The sequence below is a fragment of the Rhinolophus sinicus genome, chromosome 13 (genome assembly GCF_057876585.1).
Source record: "Rhinolophus sinicus isolate RSI-liver-muscle chromosome 13, RSI-T2T, whole genome shotgun sequence".
Classification (NCBI taxonomy): Eukaryota; Metazoa; Chordata; class Mammalia; order Chiroptera; family Rhinolophidae; genus Rhinolophus; species Rhinolophus sinicus.
The window spans coordinates 22,596,167-22,608,370 of NC_142513.1; the positions used below are offsets into that span (position 1 = coordinate 22,596,167).

Here is a 12,204-nt window from a genome sequence, read left to right on the forward strand (position 1 = left end):
TGTTTTTAACATTCAGTGTTCCTGTATCCCTATTTTTTTAATCAATCAAATTAACACAAAATGAAACACGTTTTAATGTTTAGAATCAAGTCCAACTTACTTCCATGGTCAGCTTTCCAACCTCTTCTCACACCACATTTGCCCTTCCTCACACTACCTGGCAGTCATATTGCTTCTCCTTCAGCTTCTGGAACTTACCAAGATCTTCCTGCCTCAGGACATTTTTACACAAGCTGTTCCCTCTACCTAGGTTGATATTTTCTAGGCTCTTTTGATGGGTGTGAATTTTCTTATACTTCAAGTCTTGGGTTCTATATCATCTCTTCAAAGAGGACATCCCTGGCCACCAAGTCTAAAGTATCACCTCTCCCTTCACCATCTTTATGATAATACCCTGATTTACTTTCTTGATAGCTCTAGTCGCTATTTGAAATTACCTTGTTTGTATATTTTCTTAGTTATTTACTGTCTCTCTCCATCTCAAGGGTTTAACTCTCCATAGAAGCAGGGACCCTGTCTTGTCTTAATCCCAACTCTCTTCAGAAACCAAACAATAAGCATTTGATGAATGCATTTATGCAGCATATACTACAGACCACACACTGTTCTACGGACTTCACACATAACTTTTAATCTTTACAGTAACTCAATGAGGGAGATTGGTATTTACCCATTTTACAGTTAAGGAAAGTGAGGCACGGAGCAATTGAGTAACTTGACCAACTGGCTTCTTAGTCACAACACGATGCTTTTTCGATATATAAGCAGACAGATGGGTGAAATTGACTAAATGAATGGAAATGTGAAATGTAAACGTTGATACAAATATATATACATATGTATTTTTTGCGTCTCCGTATTCCCTAGCTCTACCGCAAGGAGGCGCTCTCTTCCAGGTCTTGACGCCAGTCCTCAAGGCGCGCACTCCTTTTGCGTCTCGGGCTCGCGCGCGCTGCCGCGGCACCGGAAGTGACTGAGCTTGCAAGTTCCCCCGGTGTCTTCAGGGGAAACTGAGGCCGGCTCGTTCGGAAGAGACAGCGCGAGCAGTCCGCCAGGTAGGCCGGCCCGGGTCCGCGGCACGGAACCCGGCCGCGAAGAGCCCTCGCGTCTGGAAGCGACCTGACCGACAAGGGGGGATGTGGCCCCCCACGGCTCGCGGGGCTTGCAGGTGAGGGTGCCGCCTCCTCTGAGCGTGGCAGGCGCTGCGCCCAATGGGAGCCCTCGCCGTCCCGCTGCTGCGCCGCCTGGGCTCTCTGATTGGCTATGCTGGGGCGGGCCGCCGGGGGCGAGACCCCTCCTCCCAGAAAGGTCTAGGGGGCGCCCCTGAGGGAGAGCGGTTGCCTAGCAACGGGGCGGTGGCCCGGCGGGTACCCGGCCCTGAGCGCGGGAGAAGCCGCGAGGCCGCAGCCCACCCACCCCGGGCTCCGGAGAGCGGCAGCCCCCGGCCCCCAAGTCCTCCCGGGGGCGCGAGGAAGCTGCCTCGGGCCTGGCCCCAGGAAAACGTGGTCTCGGCTGTGGGAGCTCTCGAGCAGGCCTCGACCCTTCTCCCTGACCGGAGGAGAGGCCCGGCGCCTCACCCTCACCCGGTCTTTGTGCAGGGCGCCGGCGGCCATTGTGTCCGTGTGGGGAATGGAGGACCCGGCAATCCCCCACCGCCACCGCCGCGTCCAGGGCCTTTGGGGAATTCAAAGAATACCAGCGGCGTTTCTGAGGGGTCCCCGGCCTTCAGCCTCCCGGAAAGACCCGGGGATGGCTTTTCCGAAGTCAGACCGCAGATCCGAAGCAGTTTCCCCCTCCCTGCGTCCCTCATCGAAACCTTGAGCCCCATTGAGAAGTCCCTTCAGGGTTTCGGAAGCCTGGGCCGGTACTTAAATAGAAAAAAAAAAACGAAAAAAAAAAACCTAAGCTCCCCACCAGCCACCTCTGGGAGAGTTCTCCTGGCTCCCAGTAGGAGGCGGAGGAAGAGCCAAGGAGCGTCTAGAGCGAGGGGGCTGGGCTCCCGGTGGCAGGAGGCCGCCCTCGTTCTGGGCGATGGAGGAAGAAGCCAGCGAGGCGGTGGGTTCGTGAGCTTCCTAATTCCTGTGTCGCCTTCTGGGCTCCCAGCCTGCCGGGTCGCATGATCCCTCCAGCCGGAGCTGTTTTTTTTGCCAGCCGCCGCGAGGCCGGCTGACTTACCGGCATCCCGGCTGCCACCTCCTCTTCCGACCTATATGATACAAAAGATATTCGGGGACTGCACCTGCCTGCCGTCGCCTGAGACGGATTTGAAAGTAGGTGGTGCGGGGGTGGGGGTGGGATGCAGACTGCCCATGGGGGTGACTTTCCGAGGAAGACATTTCGGAGAAAAGGGGGTGGCTGGGGTAAAAAAAGGCCGGTGTAATGATTCAGAGCCCACTGGTGCTTTTAATTCGACTTCATTGAACTCCGGGAAGCTAGACCCAGACCTTCCTAAGAGCCACAAAGAAACCAATTCTCCTACCTGGAGATGCATTGGGATGTTGTAGGTTAAATGGTATGCATGTTAATTTTCTTTTTCCCTGAAGCTCTTTTTTTTTTTTTCCTTTAGAACAGTATCTTGGTTTTGGATCTCAGAAGACAACCACTAAGCAGAGACCAGACTCAGTGAGTGAGCAGGTGTTTTGGACAATGGACTGGTGGAGCCCATCCCTATTATAAAAATGTCTCAGAGCAACCGGGAGCTGGTAGTTGACTTTCTCTCCTACAAGCTTTCCCAAAAAGGATACAGCTGGAGTCAGTTTAGTGATGTGGAAGAGAACAGAACTGAGGCCCCAGAAGGGACTGCATCAGAGATGGAGACCCCCAGTGCCATCAATGGCAACCCATCCTGGCACCTGGCGGACAGTCCTGCGGTGAATGGAGCCACTGGCCACAGCAGCAGCTTGGATGCCCGGGAGGTGATCCCCATGGCAGCGGTGAAGCAAGCACTGAGGGAGGCAGGCGATGAGTTTGAACTGAGGTACCGACGGGCATTCAGCGACCTGACATCCCAGCTCCACATCACCCCAGGGACAGCATATCAGAGCTTTGAGCAGGTAGTGAATGAACTCTTCCGGGATGGGGTGAACTGGGGTCGCATTGTGGCCTTTTTCTCCTTCGGTGGGGCACTGTGCGTGGAAAGCGTAGACAAGGAGATGCAGGTATTGGTGAGTCGGATTGCAACTTGGATGGCCACTTACCTGAACGACCACCTAGAGCCTTGGATCCAGGAGAACGGCGGCTGGGTAAGGACCATGCCCCTTGTGTGTCCCCTTTTCCTGGCCTCTCGTCAGAGAGATCCCCAACAGCCTTTCCTCCTATCTCTTTCTGTTGTGCTGGGTGATTATTGGACGTGTTATTTAAGAAGACATGATTGGCCTCATTACACCACAAGAGGTTGATTGTTCTGAAATAGATGATCTTGTTCTTGAAGGACCAGGCATCTTTCATTCTGCTCACCCTCATGACCCCACTCTTTCATACTTGTGTTCCAGTTTCTCAGCAGAGGAAAACATAACCTGTGTGTTCGTTTGTCCCAGAACCTTTGAGAGTGGGAAGTTAGCCCAGTGCTCCCCTCACCCTGACACAATGGCTCGCCACACAAAGGGGTGATGAGTAGAATGCCTGAAGAAGATAGTGAGTGTCAGGGACCCACAGCCCCTCCATTCTTATTCCCCTAGAGGTGCCAGTCCTGTCCTGGGCTTTCCTCCCTGACATCAAGTTCTCTTTATTTCAGAGTTTGCATATCTGATACTCTCAGCAAAGGGCATGGTCAGGCAGGAGTTCTCACTGGCTTGGATGGCTGAGGATTGTCTCATTTTAGGGCAGTGACCAGTTGTGTTTGTGCTTCATCTCTATGTTCATTTGCTCTGAAGTGTGTAACGTTCTGCATGGTTGGCCTGTTTGCAGAGCTCTTGCTGTGTCACGCATTAAGCCCCGGACTTTGTACTTCACTGCCTGGGGTCCGTTGGTGAACTCCAGCTGTTCTGCCTGTTGCCTTCCGGCCATGGCTCTGGGGTTTCTTCATGGAGCACTGTTTGTTGGCCAAGTAAGAACCCAGTCTGCAGCACTCAATGGGCCATTGAGATGGAGTGACTCACTTTGGAATCAAACTGATATGGGGATGAGTCCTAGCACTGTCACTTAACTAGCTGTGTGACCCTGGACACACTGGTTTACCTTGAGCCTCAGTTTCTTCCACTAAAAAACCGAGGCAAGCCCTCTTTGTCCTGCAGGGTATTGGAGCTCAAGTGAGCACAGTGACTGCTACCAACAAGTTGGCTGTAGTAGTAGTTGTTATTAGTCCCAGACACACTTTCTGGAACCAGGAGTCATGCTTCATTGCTTCCCAGAGAGGGAGAATTCTCTTACCCATCATCAAGTCAGGATGAGATGGTGGTGAGAGATTCTGTACCAGTGGTCATTGTTGCTCTCCTACAGCACACTCAGTCCTATTTCCTCGTTATCGCCCTGCCTAAGGGAGGCACAGGGCTTATGAGAGACACTCTGTCCCCTCACAATACCCCCAAAATTGAGCAGGCTGTGGAAAATAAGTCATCTATTGAAGAAGCTGAAGTGGAAGGAGCCATGCACCATGGACTCAGGAATGTCAAGAATGCAATTATCCATAGGCTGGGCGGAGGGCGTGGCAGGCGCTTTAGTTACCACTGAGCAGAGAACTCTGAGTTGGCCCTGGAACCCCACCCCCTGTTCTATTTCCCATTTTTTTGCAACTTCATCAACTCTTCCCACTGCCCGTTAGGGGTCACATCATTAGAGGTCAGTTGACTGGGAGGGGGTTGGGGAAGGGAAAGATAGAGGGCCCTCTTGCGCTTAGGCTGATCAGACTTAAAAGCCATTCTGTAAATGAACTCCCTTGGGGGATAAATGATTAAATAGTTCCTGTTGGTTTGTGAGATGACCTCTCATTCACTCCTGCTTTGATTCTCTTTGGGGGCAAATATTTGTTCAGCTGATTACAGGAGGGACAGGATTCCAGTGCTTCAGACACACCCACTGAGGCATCTCCAAGGAGAGACTTGGGCCATTTGCCCACTTTGCCTGACTATTGTCTTTGGCCAGTGGTCCTAATACCAGGTGGGTTGTTGCCAGCTATAAACAAAAGGCAATCTGGGCTGCCTGGCACCAGAGAATTGCCAGTCACCCAGTATTGCACGTGGAAAGAAGTTTTCGACACAGCAGCACTGGGCAAGTTCTTTATACAACCACTGGATTGAAATTCCAATTTCTCCTCTTTGCTCAAGAGTTACCAGAGCCTGTTGGACAACATACCATGTGTTACTTCCTCTTGGTGAATGGAGGGGATGTATGCTGAAGAGCTAGTTATGTCAACCATTTCTGGGCATACATTCTTCCTGAGGCCAGGAGGTAAAGAACATTTGACTCAGGATCCTTTGGGTAGAAAGAAGGTACCTGCCCACTTCTCTCTTAGGTACCATCCTGTTTGAGCTGACAGACTGGCTACTGCTGTGACATCTCATAACGTCCCTGCAGGCTGTGGCTGGGGGAATCCATGAATGTAGGAGTTACGGGTTGTTCCACCCTTGGATATACTCTAAATTTAGCATCCCTACAGGAAAGCAGAAGGAAATAAGCCTTTATGGACTGCATCTTATGTTTGAAGCATTGTGTTAAGTCTTTTACTTATGCAACCAAAATTTATTGAGCATCTACTATGAACCATACACTGTGTTAGGTGCTGGCCATAAGCCTGACATATGGTGCCTTCCCTCATGGATGTGGCGTACTATTTTATATATTCCGCACAATAGTAATCTTCCAAGGCAGGTAGCCTTATTGTCAGTTTACCTGTGAAGCTCCTGGTAGCTTAGTGACTGGCCCCAGGGGTCCCTCAGCCAGTTAAGTGACTGAATGAGAATTGACACGTAGGTCAGCCTGACTCCAAAGTCAAATTCTTTCCATCCATATCAGGTTGTCCTAGGAGTAATAAAGTGACCCCAGCATACTAGTATAGAAATGCTGTTGGGCCAAGCAAAACATGCCTGTGGAGGTGCTCAAACTGCTCTGTGCTCCTGGTATTTTTCAGGTAGCTGCAGGAAGAACCGTGCCTTTGTTGGCAGTAGCAGGTTCCCAAAGGCATGTGTGTAGTCTCAGACTCTGGCACTGGTAAAACTCAAGTGGGTATTGGGTTTGCCCAGTCAGAGTGGGCTGTTTGTTAATTTTTTCATTGTTCAAACCTCCTCAGACCTGACCAATAGCTAAGAATCACATGCGTGTAGGGGGAAGGTGGCCTGCTCCGGGTTTGTCTATACAGACTGGAATCCCAGACTTCCAGCTGCTCCGCCGCCTGCCTGCAGTCAGCTGGCAAGACGCTGAACCTGTGTGGCTCTTGTACATCCAGCTCTCCCACCTGTAAAATGGAATAATGATAGCCACCAGCCATAGCTTGACTCTAGTAAAGGATCTAGAACAAAGGCCCTTCCTGGGCCTTAATTGTAGGGTAGAAGCACCCCTTTTCATGAATAGACTACCTGCCTCAGAAGACTGAACTTTGCCCCCAGAGTTTCTGAAGAAACAAAGCCAGCCCCTGAGCTATGGGATATAGTGTGACCTCCCCTGAAGGGTCAGAGTGTTTCTGGGGCTTTCCAATGGCAATGTGGACAGTTACGGAGTGAGGACCCTGGTGGGCCACGCCATTTTGGGATCGCTGCCCCTGGGTAATCTGGTAGCTAAATGGAAACACCATTGTTAAGAGCAGTGAATAGAATGTGGGGGAGAAAACATAATTTGGCCTTTCCCAGGGTTCATGGCTCTGTGTTCTTCTAGTTTCTGTAGGTTTCTTCTTGTCTGTTCTGGACATACGTTTAGCTGAAACACCTCAACGACCTTTGCAGATCTCAGCAGCTGTTACCAATTCTGCGGTTTTCTTGGGGAAACCCCATTAGAAACCCCAAACGTGGAAATTTTTAGTAATCTCATTCAGGTCCCAAAGTGAGACAGAGGTGTATGAGGGGCTCCCCCTCAAAGCACCCAGTTCTTCTGGATGTAGATTTGAGGTTGCTCTTAAAACTCTATCACCATCACAGGGTTTTCCAGACTTCGTAGGACTAATTTCCCCAGTAGCCCCATGGAGCCCTTCAGCTTTTGGTAGAAAATTACCCAGGTATTTTTCAGGGGCCCTAACGGAACCCAGAGGGTTTTCTTGACTTTTGTGTGGGAAGTTACCAGATTTGTTTGGGCTGCAGGAAGCAGCAGTTGTTAGCTGTCTCTTCCCCAGCAGGTATCTGTCCAAAGACCAGTGGGCTTGAGTGTCTTCTTCTGTGCCCAGCCACCCTGGTTTTCCCAGCACCCTCAGCCTTTCATCATGGGGCTTTCTTTCAGCAGCCTGGTGTTGTCTGGGTTTAGCGTGGATAGATTTAGGGGTAATTCCCAGAGAGCTGCTCTTCTACAGAAACGTAATCTCCTACTACCTTAATTAGCAGGGCCCTGTTCCCACCCCAGCCTCCAGCCTAATTCCTCGGAGTCCTCTCTAAGGACTCCCTCTTTTCTTTGAAGGAGTCACTGCTCCTGGATCTACTTCTCTTCTGTTCCGTCAGCCAGCAGTCATCTGCCCCATTCCCCGTGGGCAGGCCTGAGTCACCACAGTTCCACAGGGCCTTTTTTTTTTAGCTTGGGGAAGAGAAGACCCAGGAGAATGTGATCACCGGTTTCAAATATGTGAAGAAGAGGGCTAAGCCTTTTTCTATCAGGATAATACCCAGCAGAACTTGGATAAATGAGAGGAAAATAACAGTGATAGAGTTTAAATCAGTGTCAAGAAGACATTTCTGAAACAACCGTATCTCTATCAGGTGTAGCAGCTTCCTGAGGCCCCATCCGTACTTGTGTGTCCATACTTATTTCCTCAGCACTGAGTAGAGGTCTTGGGCAGAGCAAGGACCTCATGAAAGGATGCCCACTACATTTCTGAAGTGGACACTCATCAAACCAAAATAATATAATAGGAATTGCCCTTTACCTAATCATTTAGTCATTGGTTCAAACAGTATTTATTGAGCTCCTACTATGTGCCTAGGTACTAAGGGCACAGCATTAAATAAAACTAATTTTCTGTTCTCATGGAGCTCACTTTCTAGTGGAGAGAGACAGACAATAAACATGTAATTACACATATACATGTGCATATATACACACATGCACTTTATACATATATGTGTATATATATAACATATTTTAGGTAATAGTAAGTGCTATGGAGAAAATAAAGCAGGTTGAGGCATAGGGCATGCCTAGCAAGGGAGATGGGGCTGCAATTTTGAAAGAGTGGTGAAGGCAGGCCTCACCAAAAAGGTAATATTTGAGCCAAGATGTGAAGAAGGTGAGGTGGTGGACGATGTGGGTACTTGTACAAAGAATGTTGTGAGCAGAGGAGATGGACTCAGCAGGGAGTATGCTTCGCATGGTCAAGGACAAGCAAGAAGGCCAGTGTATCTGGAGAAGACAGAGGGCACATGGTAGGAGGTGAAAGTGAAGAGCGGTTGGGATGGAGGGGGAGAGGTAGCCAGGGGCCAGATGACGTAGGGTGTTGCAGGCCTTGGTGAGTACTTAGCTTCGGTTGAATGAGAGGCCAGGAGGTTTGGAGCAGAGATGAAATGGTCTGAATTCTGTATGGGTAGCAGCTGGGAGCCCAGTGAAGACGTGAGAAAAATAGTGGTTGGATCAGGAGGTAGAGTGATGAAACGGCGCTAGAAAATAAGAGCAGGCTTGCTCATAGCCTATTGGATCAGGCATCTTGGAAGCCACATTTTCTTAACTACTTGGAGATCATAGAATGAGAACCAAATAAGCTAGATGTTCTTCAGGGATAGTTCTCTAAATGTGGTATCCTGAATGGTTGTCCTTCACTGTCTTAATAACTGCCACATGTCTGGGTTCAGGTCCCAGCTTACCCATGTCTAGCTGTGTGACCTTGGGCAAGCTCCTTAAACTCTCCAAACTTTGGGCAAATAATAGCTGCCTCACAAGGTCATGGCAAAGGCCTAATGAGGTATGCCTGAGATGCATAGAGCCGGGCACATGTTAGTCTCGTTGTTACCATCTTTGCCACAGAACTCATGTCGGAGACCCATTTGCAGAATCTTCAGCACCCATTCTCCTTTCTGTGGACTCGACAGTGACCCTCCGGCACACTCTCAGCAGGCCGGCCCTGCCGTGTTCCTGTGCCATGTTGGTACAAGCACTGGTCTCCGAGTCAGGATCCCAGCGCTGCTCTCATCTGCTCCAACTCGCTCCCACCTTGGCCAGGTCGCTTCAGGCCCAGCCGCAGGCCCCCGTCTGTAAGATGGAGGGTTGAGGTAGACAGTCTAGGACTCTTGGTTCTCACTGGCCTTAGGCCTGTGGCAGATTTCACTGTTACGGCATCTGTCACATTAGTTATGTTGTAGGGTGGCTCTTTCCTATCAGCAGCTGCAGCACTTTAACTGCAAAAATTAACGAATCCCAGTATCAGTTTAGGATAGTTTATCATTGGCCCCTCAATAATAACGCTCCACCTTTATGAAGCACTTTATAGCTTAGAAAGCGCTTTCTTTCCACTTTGCCTTTTTTGATGCTCAGAGCCACCCAGGGAGGTGCGGGGGGAAATCAGGCTGAGAAAGATGAAGTGACTTGGCCAAAGGAGCGTCAGGAGGTCTAAGAGGCAGGGTTTGGACTTGTGAATCTGGACTTGACCACTTGTTTGCTGTGTGACCTTGGGCAAGTCCTTTAACTTGTAAATGGCTCTAATGATAGTGCCTTGTTCAAAAGATTCAGTGAGTTCATGTCTTGAGGCTCTCAGAATAGTGACTATTAGGATCAGCGACAAACAGCAGCCGCATCCTAGGGCTCCTTCAGGTCACGTCATCTGACTTCCCATTTATTACGTATTGATTTTTTTGCAAATAGTGTTTTTGCAGAAAGAAACTGCCTTTGGAACCTTCCGCTACTTGGTTTCATCCTTGAGACTCTCAGGCCAAGCTGGAGCCTTACCGCTCGCTCCAAGCTACAGAGCTTCTTGGGCAGACTCCAGAGCTCCCCTCGGAACTAGAGGTTTTTCTCTCATTCAGGAAATGCCATTGCCATGACTTCCATGGACTGCTTCCTGTCCCAGCCCAGCAGCCTGATTCCTGCTGGCGAGATTATGGAAACTGGAAAGTAATGTTCCTACAGGCTTGCCACTCCACAGGCTGCTTTTTTTGAATGTGTCCCTCCCTTTCCTCTTGTCAGTTACTTTCTTTACTCCCTCCCCTTTCACCCTTCACCCAGCTTCTCTGTCCTGCCCCTGATCCTCCCCTTAAGAGTTAGAAAGTACATTTCTACCTAGTTCTGTCCCCCTACTCCATGCTAGGGTTTGGTCAGAACTCTTGGGTTTTCTCTATGGCTCCATCACTCAGTAGCAGTTTCAGTCTTGGACTCCCCCTAGAGGAACATTAAGGCTGTCACTTGCAGTGCTTTGTGTCATCCATTAACCCTCGGTTCCCCAGGGGTCCCCACCCCACCCCTGTACCGGATGGAGACTCCTAAGAGACATCCTGGAGGTTTGGCACCTATAAATCTTGCCTCTTGGAGATTGACAGAGGGTAGAGTGAAGCGGAGCCTGTTGCTCCCTCCCCCCAGTCACCTTTCAGGAGGAAGCTAGAAGGTTGGAAATGTTGGACAATCATCTGAGGAATGGGAGCTAGCTTGGGAGGGGATTGGAACGCACTCAACTATGCCTCAGATCCTTTGTTCCGCTCTTGAAAGAGAAACATTCCCCTCCCTCCTCCCTGCCCCCCCCCACACACACGTGCCTTTGTTCCCCTGAGTCAGGCGGCTGGGAACACAGTGTCCCTTCCAAGGAGCCTGACTTGCCTCCGCAGAGGCTGGCGTCCTCATCAACTGGACTGGGGTTTGTGCTCAGGAGCCCCCAGCCTCTTGTCCTTCCCGTAGCAGAGTTTTCCTCTCAGAGGCTGGGCACTTGCCTCCACACAGCTGCCCAGGCACTTCCCGGGAATTATTCCATGGGATGCCCATGTCCCAGGATTAAACAGTCCCTCTTATTCCACATGGTGATTAATATTATTGTTAACATTACTATTAATAGACCTAACATTTATCAAGTGCTTACTCTATGCCAAGCATTGTTCAAAGTGCTTTATGTGTATTTATTCCATTTGCATAGCAACACCCTGAAGTTGGTACTATTATTATCCCCATTTACAAATCAGGAAACTGAGGTACAGGATGGTTAAGCAGCTTTTGCAAGGTAGTAGGTGGCAAAGCCTGGGAGGGTAGCTTCCAGCCTCCCACTTTAAACACTACACTGTGTCCTCTTCCCCCACTGTACCAGTGTCTAGATGATCCCTGACATTTGTCTCGTGCTCACTGGGAAAGGCCTTTTACCAACATCAGGTGTGTGTCACTATCGCAACAACCTCATCGTTCATTAGAGCACAGATTTGGGAGGACTCATTTAATAGGAGGCAGAGTTAGGATTCGAAACCAAGTCTGCCTTACTCCAAAGCTTATGTTGTCTCTAATCCTTCTTTAAAACCCTACAAGGTAGGTGTTGTCTTCATTTTATGGTTGAGGAAACTGAGGCTCAGAGAACAGCGACATGCTCTGGGCCTCACAGGCTAGTACCGGGAGGACTGGGATTCACACTCGAGGTGTGTGACGTCACACTTCACCACCTTCGTAGTCTGTAGCGTGATGATAATTGCTGTTATGTGCGTGGTAACACTTGATAATTTACCAGACTCCTTTGTACACATCATTTCACAGTGACGTGGGTATGTTCAGCCCCATTTCAGGGAGGAAACTAAGGCCCGAGGCTTGTCCCACAGTATAGTGACAGTCAAACTTGGAAGAATCCATGTTCTGGCTTGTCAGTGTCATCGATGGATTGCTCAGAGCTGTCATCAGAGTTTTGTTTCATTTGTTAAATCAGCCGGTACTGATGAATGCTCTGTATGTGCTAAATACCGTTTCCCCAAAAATAAGACCTAGCTGGACAGTCAGCTCTAATCGTCCTTTGGTGCAAAAATTAATATAAGACCCGGTCTTATTTTGCTACAATATAATTTTTCCTCCAAAAGACGCATTAGAGCTGATTGTCCGGCGAGGTCTTATTTTCGGGGAAACACGGTACTGGGGAAACAATACTGCAGTGACCTCATGGTCTGTTTCTATGTACCACACCTTGGGCCT

General features: G+C 49.6%; 1 protein-coding gene across 4 annotated transcripts in view; it reads left to right on the top strand.

Annotated features, from left to right (window-relative positions):
• Positions 1-934: 934 nt before the first annotated feature.
• Positions 935-12,204, top strand: part of BCL2L1 (BCL2 like 1) — a 43,944-nt gene continuing 32,674 nt past the window's right edge. Inside the window, exons 1-2 of one of the 4 annotated variants that reach the window (XM_019748478.3) lie at positions 935-1,055; positions 2,567-3,242. In XM_019748478.3, coding sequence (XP_019604037.1) covers positions 2,679-3,242 — 564 coding nt within the window. In that variant the 5' untranslated portion in view covers positions 935-1,055; positions 2,567-2,678. Of the gene's footprint in view, positions 1,169-1,344; positions 2,271-2,566; positions 3,243-12,204 lie in introns of those variants that run through there. The other 3 variants (XM_019748477.3, XM_019748476.3, XM_019748475.3) reach the window with 3 other exon arrangements.